General features: G+C 44.9%; 1 protein-coding gene across 3 annotated transcripts in view; it reads right to left on the bottom strand.

The window, feature by feature from the left end:
- Positions 1-2840: 2840 nt before the first annotated feature.
- Positions 2841-15280, bottom strand: part of NHEJ1 (non-homologous end joining factor 1) — a 94731-nt gene continuing 82291 nt past the window's right edge. The window contains exons 6-8 of one of the 3 annotated variants that reach the window (XM_033230191.1): positions 11538-11655; positions 10697-10815; positions 2841-9914 (exon numbers count right to left, since the gene is read on the bottom strand). In XM_033230191.1, the coding sequence (XP_033086082.1) occupies positions 9840-9914; positions 10697-10815; positions 11538-11655 (312 nt within the window). In that variant the 3' untranslated portion in view covers positions 2841-9839. The remainder of the gene's footprint in view (positions 9915-10696; positions 10816-11537; positions 11656-15280) is intronic. The other 2 variants (XM_033230194.1, XM_033230192.1) reach the window with 2 other exon arrangements.

Genomic DNA, 15280 nt, shown 5'->3' with positions numbered 1-15280 from the left:
TATTCTGGTTATAACTAACAAAAGGGTATTTAACTCTCACTCCTACCCTACAACAGAGTGCCCCAAACAAAACAGACTTCATTTATATCCACAAATTTCTAAAACCACCCAAGATACTGCTAGTGTGAACAGGGGTGTCTCATGTGTGTGATAATCTTTCTTCATTTATTCACTCAACAAAAAAAAATTTTTTTGAGAACCTACTAAGTGCCAGACACCATTCTAGGTACTTGAGATGTGACAGAACAAAAAAACAAAACAAAACAAAATCCCTGTCCTCATGGAACTTTATTCTAGTAAACGGGAGTTGGGGAGGCAGACAATTTAAAATGAACATAAGAACAAATAACTGGCCGAGAGCCATGGCTCATGCCTGTAATCCCAGCACTTTGGGAGGCCAAGGTGGGCAGATCAACTGAGGTCAGGAGTTCGAGACCAGCATGGCCAGCATGGTGAAACCCTGTCTTTACTAAAAATACAAAAATTAGCCAGGCATGGTGGTATCCACCTGTAATCCCAGCTATTCAAATGGCTGAGGCACCAGAATTGCTTGAACCAGGGGGACAGAGGTTGCAGTGAGCCAAAATAGCACCACTCCATTCCAACCTGGGTGACAGAGCAAGACTCTGTCTCTAAACAAATAAATAAATAAATAGGCTGGGCGCGGTGGCTCACACCTGTAATCCCAGTACTTTGGGAGGCCAAGGTGGGTGGATCACCTGAGGTCAGGAGTTCGAGACCAGCCTAGCAAACATGGTGAAACCCCATCTCTACTAAAAATACAAACATTAGCTGGGCATGGTGGTGCGTGCCTGTAATCCCAGCTACTAGGGAGGCTGCGGCAGAAGAATCACTTTAACTCAGGAGGGACGTTTCAGTAGGCCAAGATGAAGCCATTGCACTCCAGCCTGGGCAACAGAGTGAGACTTCATCTCAAAAAATAAAATAAAATAAAATAATATAGTTGTACTTCAGTTTACAATGGGGTTGTGTCCCACTAAACCCACTGTAAGTTGACGATATCCTAAGTCGAAAATGCATTTAATATACCTAACCTATCAAATGTCATATCCTAGCCTACCTTAAACATGCTGAGAACACTCATATTAGCCTACAGTTGGCCAATATCATCTAACACAAAACCTGTTTTATAATCCAGTGTTGAATATCTAATGTAATTTACTGAATACTATACTGAAAGTGAAAAACAGAATGATTGTATGGGCACTCAAAGTACGGCTTTTACTGAATACAGATGGCTTTTGCACTATCATCAAGTCAAAAAATTTTAAGTTGAACCATCGTACATTGGGGACCATCTGTAATAATAATAATAATAATAATAATGTGTTAGAAGTGAATAAGAAAGGACTATGGGCAAAACACCACATTCTAAGCACCTAAAACAGGGTGAAAGGATTGGGGTGCAGCCACCTTGTGGCAGGAGGGGGATGCAAGGTCAGAAGGCAGATTCCTCCGTTAAGTAGAGTGGTTAATGTTGGTCTCATTGAGAAGGTGCGATTTGAGCAAGGACCTGAAAGAGGAGAAGGTTTTCACCAACCAGGTACCTAGAGGAAGAGCATTCTAGGCAGACAGAACCATGGCATGTCACGGAAATAGCAAGGAGACCTTTGTGACTACAGAAAATAAAGCTAGGTGGGAGAGTCGCGGGAGAGGAGGATGGAGTGAGTGAGCTTAACTTTCTACTTTCTGATCACGAGGGTGTTTTTCAAACTTTTTGTAAAGCTCAGAGTGAAGATAATTTACTCTTTAAAGAGATTTACGTATTGACATGTAAATATAGACACAACATAATTAAGTAAAAGTAGGTAACAAAACAGTATTTACATATAGGATTCTTTTAAACTTTAAAAGAGAGAGAGAGAGAAAGAGAGAGAGAGAAACCCTCTCATGGTTCTCACTTTCTCCTTCATATACTTAAAAAGATTTTTTTTTTCTTCTGAGACAGAGTCTCGCTCTGTCACCAGGCTGAAGTGCAGTGGCATGATCTCGGCTCATTGCAACCTTCTCTTCCTGGGTTCAAGTGATTCTCCTGCCTCAGCCTCCAGAGTAGCTGAAACTATAGGCGTGCGCCACCACGCCCAGCTAATTTTTGTAATTTTAGTAGAGACGGGGTTTCACCATGTTGGCCAGGATGGTCTCGATCTCTTGACCTCATGATCCGTCAGCCTCAGCCTCCCAAAGTGCTGGGATGACACGTGCAAGCCACCTCACCTGGCTCCCACACTTAAAAAATTTGAGAGGAATGCTGGGTGTAGAGGCACTCACCTATTGTCCCAGCTACTCAGGAAGTTGAGGTAAGGAGATTGAGCCCAGAAGTTTGAGACCAGACTGGGGAACTCAGTGAGACCCCATGGGGGAAAAAATTTAAAAAATGAAACAATTTGGGGGAAAGAATCTATCCTTTAAATGTCAACTTCAGGCTGGGCCTAATGGCTTTCCTTGAACCCAGGAAGTTGAGGCTGCAGTAAGTCATGATTGTGCCACTGCATTACAGCCTGGGAGAATGAGACATCTCGAAAATAAATAAATGAAAATTTTAAAAATAAAGGAGAAATTTAACACGGTGATATTTTCAGCAAAAGGCAGAGAAGACTCCTCACTAGGACACCCAACTTGTGAGGCAGCTGACTTTGAGTTTGTACTTGGCTGTCATGTACCTGGGACGTACCAGGCATAAGTCACAGCCACACTGTTTTTGGAGGGGTCACCAGTCAATGAAATGAAGTACAGTGAGGCCCCAGTTCCCGTACTATGGACTAGTGAACGGTCAAAGTGTGTGTGCATTTTTAGAGTTTGACAAATGAAAATAGCAGAACTGTGCCAAATGAAACTATTTAATCTGTTCATATAGGGTAGGGGTGGAGCAACAGCAGAGAACACTTCAGGGTTTCTCACCTAGGGTGCTCTGTGATGACTCAGGGACTGGCCTGGCTCCTTTGGGTCATTGATCAAAGCCATTTTGAAGCAGGGACTGCTTAGGAGGAGCTGAGCTTTCCACCAGAAAGACAACTTAGGAAATAGTTCCTGGCTGTGAGAACGTAAGAGGTATGCATGCTTCTGGATGGGAATCTCAGAGATAATGGCAGTCATCAAGTGGAACTGAAGGAGGTAGAGAAAGTGGTTTCAAAAGGATCTAAAGATGATGGAAAACATTTCAATGGTTAAGCCACTTAGATAATAGGAAGAATTCAGTGGGAAGAAAGATCCCCACTGGAAGCTCCAGAAAATGGGCTATATTGCTGACCAGGAAGGGAGATACAGGAAGCCTATAAAGTTGGCTTAAACCTCATGTTGGTTAAACATCATGGTGTTCACAGACTTGAACTGCAAATGAGAAGATCCAGTGGGAAAACATTCCACATCACTAAGGGAAAGGCACAGGCTTGTAGGAAATATATTGGGAATTAGATAGAGAAACCCACATTCAACAAGAAACAGGAATCCTTAAACACGTATTAACTCAAATTATATACTTACTGACTGCATTGAGTGCTTATTCACTATCACCACCAACAGGGGCATTATGCTTCTTGCTGAATGGCCACAAAAACATAGTGCCGTGTTCAATAAGCCCACAATCTGCCGCAGCCTCCTGAGTACCTGGGACTACAGGCGCACATCACCACACTAATTTTTTTTTTTTTTTTGAGATGGAGTCTTGCTCTGTCGCCCAGGGTGGAGTGCAGTGGTGCAATCTCAGTTCACTGCAGCCTCTGCCTCCCGGGTTCCAGCGATTCTCCTGCCTCAGCCTCCCAAGTAGGCTAGCTGGGATTACAGGTGCGCGCCACCACATCCAGCTAATTTTTGTATTTTTAGTAGAGATGGGGTTTCACCATGTTGGCCAGGCTGGTCTCGAATTCCGGACCTCAGGTGATCCACCCACCTCAGCCTCCCAAAGTGCTGGGATTACAGGTGTGAGCCACTGCACCCGGCCCACCACGCTAATTTTAAAAATGTTTTGCAAAGACAGGGTTTTGCCATGTTGCCTAGGTCTCAAACTCCTAGCCTCAAGCAATCCTCCCGCCTCAGCCTCCTAAAGTGCTGGGATTACAGGTGTAAGCCATGGAGCCCAGTCTTAAACTTCCCCTTTAGCACAATCCAGACACTCAATCTTTTCTTTTTTTCTTAATTCAAAATGCCATTGTACAGCTTATCCTTCTGAAATGATCTATTCCCTTTGTCTTGCCATTCTAATTATGTAAATTTTCCTGCCAGATTTAATTCACACCTATGAAAGAGGGCAACACAATGGACATTACCACTACCAGAAAACCACTCAAGTTGGGCCATCAGTATCACCTTCAAATGTCATCACACTGTTATTAGTATTGCTGTCATATATGAAACAAAACCTAAATTATTACCAGCTTTGCCTTCCGCAACTAGTGCCTCCTCATTCCTCCCATGTGACAGGACACCCTGAAATCCCCCCTAGGCAACAATGCTAAATGAAACTGGCAGTCTTTCCTTCTTGTGTGGCATCAGGCTTTTTCTCTCTTGAGTAAGGGCTGTCTTTACCATGCATGATTCCCAACAGTACTGCTCTTGACCCCTGAGTGGAGACCCACACCCTATGGAGCTTCTCTACTAGCTCCAACCCCTTTCACCACTCCCTGCTCAGCCTTCAAGGCCTGAGGTAGGAGGGAAAAGCCAGGATGAAGTGGCAGTCAAGAGGATCACCCTTCCCCTATTCCATTTTCCCCTCTTCTGTCACCCATTTCTGACTGGCCGTCAGTCCTATCAGGGGTCCATAAAGCTGGGAGGACTCTGGCCCGGGAGAGGGGGGTAGGGGTTAGGCAAACAGGCCAGGGAGGCAGTTGGTTGAAATTTAACCACAATATTCTCGGTCTCTATTGTTTTGAGTGAGGCCCAATATTTCCACAGCAGGATTATAGGATCTGATTAACCATGTTAGACAACAATGCCGAGCTGGGATGGGCTTCCCCTTCCAGCTGCCAATATGAAAAAGTAAATACAACACATTTCAGAAGGGACTCCCAGCAGCCCCTGAGTCCTACTCCCCAATTCTAACTCTGCTACTGTTTTGGGCCCCAGAGTAAGGGGAGGGAGGAAGAGTGTGGCACTGCATGCTCCTTTAACTACTGGCCCTTGGCCCAGCAGGACAAGTAATCCTAGCACAATCTTCCCAGGTGAGTCAATGGCTGTGCGCTCCCCACACCCTGGAGCTCTTCCAGTGCTTCTTCCGGGTTCCCCTGGTAGACTGGCCCAGATTCTCAAGAACCCATGAGAGTTGGGTGCCGAGTGGGTGGAAGGGTAGCAAAATCTGTTGGACTCCAAACAGAGAAACTGAGCGGGGTGGGACTTAATAGCTGAGAAGAGTGATGAAGCCTTTGCTAGAATACTTGGGTGCCACCTAATGACTTCCTATGTGCTAGGATAGAGAACTGAGAGCCCAGAGCTGAGAGGATACATAAAAGGCTACCACAAAAAAAAGTCTCAGAAGATGGGATGAAAGATCAAGAACAGATGGACTTCTAGATCCTCAAATAGAGAAGGATTCCCTATGGTCCCTCTTCCTCACATAAGACAAGCTACCTCATACCCTCCACGCACTGGATGTTCCACTCATGGTGAGGTCTTCTGAGGCCTTGGCCAAGAACACAAGGAAAAAACACAGAGCAATGAGCTGCCCTGGACAAGAGTACCCTGTAGCAGCTTCCAGGGCGTCACCGCAGCTGGGAACCCCCCTCCTACAAAGTGTGGGCTTCCTTCTCTTCCTGCATTCCCCTCTGTATCTAAGAGCCTAGCGTAATCCATTACAATTTTGCTAGCCCATACATTTATGCATGTTAGTAACAGAGATGAGGAACCAAGGTTCTTGAGCTCTGAGTTTGGCAGCTTCCTTCCAGTATGTCACTTATTCCTTTCAAACAGATTTTTCTTCAAGAAAAATTAGAAGACAGAAACTATTTCACAGCAGTTTATAAAAACATATTCTGATTGTATCAAAACCTAGTTAACATAAACTTATATTATTTAATGGTATAATACCCCTGCAGTGATATTTTCTGAGTTAGGGTTAACACTGACCCTGTTCTCAAAGAGTATAATCTAACAAAAGGATGAAAACAGAAAAGTACACAAGAAATGTGTCTATTAACACAGTCTACATTAATAGCATAAGCAGAACAGACAAAGTGAGCTTACCATATTATGAGGAAGGGCTATTAAGATAATTTAGGTTTACCCTATACTCTTTGGAGTGAATTTGTGTAGTTTTGTAAGTTGGAGAAAATGAGAGACAGAATAAATGGAGAGAGGAAAATGCTCCTGGTGACAATGTAAGGAATGAAACCAGGAGGAGCAGCACAGCCTTTTCCACTCCCCACTCCTCCCGCCAGCTTTGTACAGAGTATACAAGGGGCCCCTGCTTATCTCCCAACAGACGTGGGCTAAGGAGGAGGTAAGGGTTTGGGAAAATGGGAGGTCTAAGTGAAAAAGAAGGAAAGAAAAGGGAGTCCAAATGTACTGCTGGATAAAAACAAGCAGCAGTAGGGCTGAGTATCAAGAAATGTGAGCATCTCTCCTTCCCGCAGTGCTCACTGTGGGTGCACTACACCAGGCCTGTGGAAGGATTTTGGTCTCAACAGGCTAGACTTTTTCCAGTTCAGAGCATAGGAGCACAGATCTCACTCTTTGCCACCTTACACCATAGCAATTAGCTCCACAGGAGTCAGGGAAAGATGGAGATTAGAAGTTTTCTTTTTGCCTTCTCAATAACTTTACTATCCCTTGGAAATTCTCCTTGATCTGGGAGACTGGCTGCCTGGTGACAAGAGAAGAGAATGACCCTAGTGATACCTTTCAGGACCCAGCCTGAGCTTTGCTTTTAAGGGTTGCTGGGGAAGTTCCCATTGAGGCATGAGAAAAGGAAGTGCTATCCAGCTGGAGTGGAAAGGGATGAGGCTTTCTCTCCAAGCAAAGTGCACGCCTGTCCTAGCTAACTATGGGGGACCAGCCAGCAAGGCCAAGTAGGCCTTGCAACCTAGGTGGCGCTATTTCTCTACTTTTTAGGTCGAGTTCCTGCAGGAACTTCCTCGAGGTCCCAAGTCCTGCTCCTGGTTTGCTGGCTTGCTCGTGTAAACCACCTTATATTATTTTTTTTTCTAAAAATACTCCAAAGCAATTGAAAGAGTCCCTTCTCCCACCAGCCAGCTCTGGCCCCAGCCCCAGCCCCGGGGAGCGGGCGGGTAGGCGGGGAGGTGGGCCACTGCTTTATTAAACACAGGGAAAACTAATATTTACGGAATAAAATTTATGGAGCAGCCACGAGAATTCGACCCTTTTATGTGCATGTAGAGTGGGGGTTGGGCCAGGCTGGGGGCCTCAGGGAGGGGCCCAAGCCAGGGGGCAGGGCTGGAATACAGCCTGGCTAGGCCAATTTGTCAAAGCAGGGATTTCCCTGGAGTTGCCTTAGGATGAATGATGCTCAACCACTACCCCTAGTTTTTGGGGGTAAGGGCTTCAGGGCAAGAATGCCTGTGGCAGGGCCTCTGGTAGCAATGTTTCTCTAAGGACGTATTTAAGCAATACCCCCATGGAGACAGCAACCTTTGGGGATGATGGGGGCAGTGGATGGAAGGTTACTAGCTATACTCTTACTTAACCTTTTTAGAAGGTCACACATTCTTTTTGAGAACATCAACATTTTGGTCTTAAGATTTTACCTACAATTTTGAGGGATTCACAGGCCTCTGGCCCCGCTGTGATGAAAAATGTCTTGAGTCTGTGCTCTTAGAGTACAGGGAATGCCCAGGGTGAAGAACCCGTATTTTCTCCAAGCTTGCTTGGGAAGCCTTTCCATTTCCCACGTGCCTTGTAGATAATGAAATCTGACTATCTAAATTATGCTGAAAAGAAACAAAAGATCGGCTCGGTGCGGTGGCTCACACCTGTAATCCCAGCACTTTGGGAGGCCGAGGCAGGTAGATCACCTGAGATCAGGAGTTCAAGACCAGCCTGACCAACATGGTGAAACTCCTTGTCTACTAAAAATACAAAACTTAGCTGGGCTTGGCGGTGGGTGTCTAATCCCAGTTACTCGGGAGGCTGAGGCAGGAGAATCGCTTGAACACAGGAGGTGGCGGTTGCAGTGAGTCAAAATCGTGCCATTGTACTCCAGCCTGGGCAACAAGAGCAAGACTCCATTTCAAAAAAAAAAAAAAGAAAGAAAGAAATGAAAGGGCAAAGTAAGCCAGCTGATAGGCTGTTTTTATATAGTTCCCAATTCACTTCGATGACAGTCACTACCACACAGCACACTCTAGGGTCCTCTGGTCTGGGGGTAAAGAAAAGTTATTAGCAGTGACTGGTAAGGAGCCTTGGTGGAGCTCTCAGACTCTGCGAGCAGGAAAAAGCATGAGGGTAAGTCCTGGAGTCCTCAAGAGCTCCTTCCTTGAAGAGCCCCAGGGGAGTAGAACATCCTATTGAAAGGAGGCAAGGTCATGGGATATGGACGTTTATAGTGGGAGACTGGAAAGAAGGACCTAATGTCCTTTCTGGAAAATAAATGTTCTCATTAGTGTATATAATAATGCTGCGAAGAACTCAGCTGTCTGGGCTTAAATTCTGGCTGTCACTTATTAGCTGTATGACCTTTGATAAGTCACTTACTTCAATACCCAATTTCTTAGTGGGATAACAGCATCTTCCTCACATGATGCCATGAGGATCAATGTCAGGTGCTCATTAGAGTACCTGGTATACATTAACTGCTCAATAAATGTTAGCTATTTATTATTGTTCTTATTATAATTATTTTATTATTGTTTGATCATCTTCTCTTGAGACTTGACATCAGGACAGAAACACCAGTATATATACAGGATATATGAATAAGGAGGCATTTAACCATCACAAGTAAATAAACCAGAAATGGGACAGGCATGGTGGTTCATGCCTGTAAACCCAGCACTTTGGGAGGCTGAGGTGGGCAGTGATCTCACTAGAGCCCAGGAGTTCAAGCCCTGTCTAGGCAACATGGCAAAGCCTTGTCTCCACACACACACAAAATACAAAAATTAGCTAGGTGTGGTGGTGTGTGCCTTTAGTCCCAGTTACTCAGGAGGATGAGGTGGGAGGACTGATAAACTACCCCGCATGATAGTTTAACCTGTTGCCTATACTTTGGAAACAAAGAGAAAAATGCATTCAAGTTTGACACAGGAAAGCAGCAATCATCTATCTATCTTGTTCCCACCATGAAGAGAGTTCTCAAGATGGAAGTTTCCAAATGGAGGTTTAGCTCTGGCCACTGCAGAGAAGTTTAAGAAGAATCTGAAGGACTGGACTGATGGCTAGACTTCATCCAGAGACAACAATGGGGTGGGACCCAGTGAAGTGAATTGGGTTATGAGTTCCACAGCATAAGTAATCCCAAAAGCAGGGGAGTGTGAGTGCTTCTTATTCCATGCAAAAGACAGAAGTGGGTCTCTGAGGAGTGTCGGGGGCTGGCTGGCTAGAGACTCTAGGGAAAGGTAGACAAGGCTTCCTGAGTGTGTGGTGCTTTCTTGCTGACTTGCCCTATATACCTAAAGTCCATGGTAGAAACCTGAATCTACAGAACCTCCACCAAAAGAGAGGAGAGCATGGGATTCTCAGAGACTGGCTTCCACTTGAATAGGAAGGCCAATTCCCTGTGGGCCTGTCAACATGAACTTCAGTTCTCTTGCCCTTACAGTAGGCCTCTGACTGGATCACTGTTTTAGAAATACTGCTGCCATGCAAGCTTCTTTCAAGGTGAAGCTTGGAAGCTATTCTCCAAGTCCATCCTCAGCAGCTGAGGCCACAACAGGTTAACTGAAGAGCCCCCTTGGCTTCTTCCTCTTGACCTTTGACAGCTGAGGTCTCTGCAGAGGGCCTGAAGTACCCTAGAAAAAAGGGAACCCAAGTTAGTAGGGGTTTTGAAATAGTTCCACTGAAATTAGGAAAGGAACTTTCTTCCTCTCATGGCTCCTGGTTAGGATGAGGCCCTCTTTTTTTTTTTTTCGCCCAGGCTGGAGTACACGGGCACAATCATAGTTCACTGCAGCCTTGAACTCCTGGGCTCGAGCAATCTGCCTGCCTCAGCCTCCAAAGTAGCTGAGACCACAGGCACATGCCGCCATATCTGGCTAATTTTGTTTTTTTTAAAGATAGGGTTTACTTTGTTGCCCAGGTTCGTCTCAAACTCCTGGCTTCAACTGATCCTCCTGCCTTGGCCTCCCACAGGTTGTGATAACAAGTGTGAGCCACCATGCCCAGCTAGAAAGAAGAGGCATTCAGGAAGTGTCTGACATAGGTATTTTGAAGTCTATGTCAGGCAGCAAATGTGATATAAGACCCTAAGCAGGAGATGGAGATGCCCCTTCTCCCCCAAGGAACAGCCTCGCTGACTATCACTGGTCATCACTGGCCATCACTGGAAGTGGGATAAGGTGAAAGAGGAGTCGAGGCACATCATTCGTACAAGGACTACAGAGAAGAGACAGCAAGGGAAGATGTGCAAGACCATGACTCTCCATCTAGACACCTACAATTTGGAGCCTGGTCACAAATATCCCTCAATATTGTTGAGGCAGTGCCAATGAAGTAGCAATTCCAGGGACCACTGGTTTGGGGGATATAGGTGCCAACTCTCAGAACACCATCCAGGAAGCTGCTCATGACTTACTGTGGACTCTTTCTCAGGCGCTGAGAGGGTTGGAGCTGAGGAGACCAGTTGTTCTGGCTGGTTTACACATTGGCTATGAATTCCTTGCAGCGAAGCACTGTTTGAGGTCTGAGGATCTCCTGAAATCAGAAAGATCAAGAGAAGATAGTGATAAATGCCTTCTTCTTACCAGGAAGACATTAGTATTCACCAAGCATTCTGATAAAGGCCAGAGTTTGGTACAAATATATAAGTAGACAGAAGTAGCCACAAGTCCAACTTCCAGCTGACTTTCAGAAAGCCCTGTTTCTGCTATGAAGATTTCCCCAGGCCTACTTTCAGCAGGTAGGATGAGAGTTTCCTTTACTCAAAATAGCCAGCTGTTCCTCTACATATTCCCTGACATGTCTCAGGTATGGAGATTAACTTTTTTTTTTTTAAGAGATGAGGTTTTTGCTATGTTGTCCAGGCTGGTCTCAAACTCCTGGCCTTTCCTGCCTTGGCCTCCCAAAGTGCTAGGGTTACTGGTGTGAACCACTGCGCCCAGCCAGGGAAACTAATCTTTCTCCTGGTTCTTTCACTAACCCTTCTAAGCACCTAGACCAGAGCCACCCAATCAAACTTTCTGCAGTGATGGAAATGTTCTGTGTCTGCACTAACTTGGTAGCCACCAGCCACATGTGGCTACTAATCACGTGAAATGAGGCTGGTGCAAAAGAGAAAATACATTTTTAGTATTATTTCATTTTTATTAATTTAAACTTAAATAGTTATATGCGGCTAGAAAACTACCATATTGGACAGCATAAACCTAGATCCTAATTGCATCCTCAGACAGACCAGGTGCCTCTGGAGTGCTCACCAGTGCCTTGATGCTTCTGTCCCACTGGGACCTCTTGTCTGGTGACTGCCATATACAGATTCTGCAGATTCATGACAAAGGGCTTTCCATCACCAATGCTGCATGCCTCTGGCAGTTTCTGTAAGAGAGAGGAGATACTGTCATTGGTTACACTGTACTGCTGGAGAAGCAATCTAATACCCCACATGCAGAACCGGCATCAACCCCAAATGAATTAATATAAAGCAGTTAGATCCAATAGGGGGCGTCCATATCCAAGCCTGGTGGCACCAATATAAAGATTTCTTGGGATATCTCCTCTGAAGGGCAACTCCAAATGTATATCGTATTTCCCCTAATCCTTAGGTCTATTAAGTTTTCCCATGAATACCCTATAGATTTCTAGGCTCTTTTTCCAAAGGGATGATTTCTTAGAGGACTACTTTAGGAAATTATTTCCCCTAAATTTTCCCTGAGCTGAACAAATTACTATTTTCATTAAATTCATTCCTAAACTAGAGAAAAATGATAAAATTCAGGATAAAGGAGAGAGAGCAAAATGGTAATGACAGACTGAAACACAAGAAAAAAATATGGAGCTGTGATGTTCAGGCAGAAGAGACAGGAAAAACAAAGCTGACAAAACTTTTGAGGCCCCCTGCCATTTTCCATTCCCCACTGCTGTCCCATCCTCCTTTACTATCACCCACATGCTCATAGTGGGCTGAGATTCCTCCAAGGGGTGAAAACTGTTCTTGAGGGGTAAAAAAATTTTACTCTTTTAAAGCATAAAGCGTGCACACACATACACACACACACACACACAGAGTACATAGATTTTTTTGGTATATCTGTAGCATTAAAATTTCCTGAGAGGGAGTGATTAGGCAAAAAATGTCTTAAAAGTTTCCTCAGGGAAGTGATAATTTTTAAAAGGCTGAGAAACACTGTTATGATTACATTATATTTATCTGTTTCCTTCACTACAGAATGAACTGTGGACTTATATCCAGAGCAAAATGCTTTGCCTAGTTGTAGTTTCATACACTTGGCTGAACTGGGTTGAGGGAATGGCTGAAGACTGAACAAAGTACAATAAAAATGAGATGAAAGACTAGGGTATCTAGTGGTCCCAAACCTGGCTGCACTTCGGAATCGTGGAAAGGGCCCAGAACGATTTCATCTGTCCCTAGGCATGCAAATCACCATGGTTCCCAGCCAAGTTAGCAGGTCCCCAAGAGCAGCCATGCCAGCAGCTCACACGGGAACCAACCCAAGAATCCTGGATTGGCCCATATCGTGGGTCAAGGGCACCTTTTTGTGCTATAAGGGCATTCATTTCTGAAAGCCCCTCGTGGGAGAAAGATAGAAAAGAGAAAGTGTGAGAAACAGGAAAGCAGGTGCTGAACCAGTCAGGATAGCTGAAAACCTTGTTGATTACCAGGAAATGTCACATACATTTCTACTCCAGCCCTATCCCCATAAAGACTATATCAGGCCTGGACTTTCACTGGAAACCACAGGCAATGAATCAGTGCCCCGAGTCCAAACTTTGCCTCTAGCCAGTAATCACACTAGGAGTCTAACAGCCCTCTGGCAGCATTCCCTGAGGAATGAACTGAAACAGGGAAGGTAAACTATCAGGCCACACCACCTCTACCCTACCTCACTCTCCTTCCTAAGTTCAGCTCTCTAACTCTCAAGACACCGCCTTCAAAAGAGGGTTCTCTCCTCCACAGCCAGAGAGCCCTGATGGTGGGGAGGCAAACAGCTGCCCTCCTTCCTTATATATTGACCTCTAGCATCTCCCTTCATACTACCCAAGAAATGTAGCCTCTCTTAGGGTCACTCATACATGACTTGGTAGGCACTGTGCTGTCTACACAAATGGGTTAGGCAGAATGAGACAGTCCAGAGTCATTTCTTCCTGCCCTTTCCATGGAATCAAACAGATTCATCAATTTTTCAGGGTGACCTTCACTCAGCTCAAGTATTTAACCTCAAAATGAAGTGCCAGAAATGTTAGGCCTGCGTCTAAACGTGGAAACTAATCTAAGCCCTTCCTCTGTCCTTCCCCTTCTCAGAGAGATCTGGTCCTGCAGTTGCTGGCAAAGTTATTCCACCTGACTATCTATTCTCAGAAAAGTCCTAGGAACAGCATATTGCTAGAATTGTCGAATACTTAATATATGCTAGACATTGCTCTAAGTACTTAAAATGTATTAAACCATTTTTGTGTTTTCTACTACTATTTCCCTGGCATCTAGAAGAACCCTGAGCTCACGGTAGAGGCTCAGTAACTATGTGTGAATAAATGAGCATGGTAGGCACTAGCATGACCTCATTTGGCTGAGATGGTCCCAGCTAGTAAGTGGTGGCACAGGGTTAGAGTCCGGGCAGTCTGGCTTCAGGGCCCACACATATAATTACTATCCTATTTACTTCCCTGAACAGCAAAATTTTAGTCAAAAGGGCAATCCAGCTTCTCCGAGGATCACAACCTGCAATCCTTCACATCCCAGATGACCGGCCATCCAGCTGAGGAACAAGTTCCCCAAGGTGTCAAGAAAAGGGAGCAGATAAAAAGGAGACAGCTGGACCAGACTGGAACCCGTGGGAGCTGAGAGATCATACTCTTAATCCCATTCTAGCCATTCCCCATTATCACAGATTCCTTGGGCCTCATTCTCAAAATATACTAGGGAAGAGAGGTGGAGAGGCAGGAGCTTGGGAAAGAGAAACATTAGCTCCTGGGGTAGGACAATGGTAGTGGCTATCTGGGGCAGGCAGCAGAGATCAAAGGGAGAATGCTGGAGTCAGGAGTAAGTAAAGTAAATAGTGCCCCCTGCTATAGGTGCGACTGAGCCAGGAGCACGATGTACCAGCCACAATGCGGGTCACTGCCCAAAGTGGGGAGGGAAAGAAGAGTCAGGTAAGCCTACTCGTAGAACGTGTTCATCTGATTAACCCAGAATCAATTCTAGTAAGCAAAAAAGTTACTGAGACTCTGCTATGTGCCAGGCACTACAGGATTCAAGGCAGGGGAAACAGATGCATCAATCCTTCCCTCATAACAGGTCTGAGTTAATAAAAAAAAAATAGTAACTCAGAGTCCCTACCTCAAAGAGTTCATATATGCATGCGGGAGATAGGCAGACATATGTTGTTTTCTTTTATTTTTCAAGTGATTTGCTATAACAGAGTTCAAAACGAAGGGTAATAGGGAATCAGAGAAGAAGAAAGGGATGAATTTTGACACAGAGTTCTGCAAAAAGCATCAGAGGTGGTGACATCAAGACAAGTCTTGCAAAGTTAGACTTTGGATGTGCTGGAAGTAAGTGAAGCATAAAGGTGTGAAGACAGGATATGTGGATGTGTCTCGTGGGAAACAAGACTAGAAGGCTAAGTTCACATTCACTAGTTTGCAAAGGACTTCATTTTCTGAATTAAGGTTATGCCTAAGGGAATTTCCTTTTGTTTCACAAAGTGGCTTTCTCTGCTCTACAACTGTTTGCCAAAGCTTCCTTGGCTCCAAACTAGTATTGATGGAACAACAAGGAATCCAGAGCTGCTTCCAGGCTTCGCTTTTTAGACTCTCTGTTACATTTACCTAAACTCTTATTACTTCCTCATTACTTACTTCTAGTAGTGTGATTTTTCAACAGCTACAAGAGCTATATTACTCTCCCATGTCCAATTCGCTGGGACTTTGGACCCTGGTATACAGCCATACCAGAAACTGTAGGCAAACCAAAGTGACAGAA

This window comes from Trachypithecus francoisi, unplaced genomic scaffold (assembly GCF_009764315.1).
Source record: "Trachypithecus francoisi isolate TF-2019V2 unplaced genomic scaffold, Tfra_2.0 Lachesis_group13, whole genome shotgun sequence".
Lineage (NCBI taxonomy): Eukaryota > Metazoa > Chordata > Mammalia > Primates > Cercopithecidae > Trachypithecus > Trachypithecus francoisi.
This window is presented reverse-complemented; position numbering and strand designations above follow the sequence as displayed.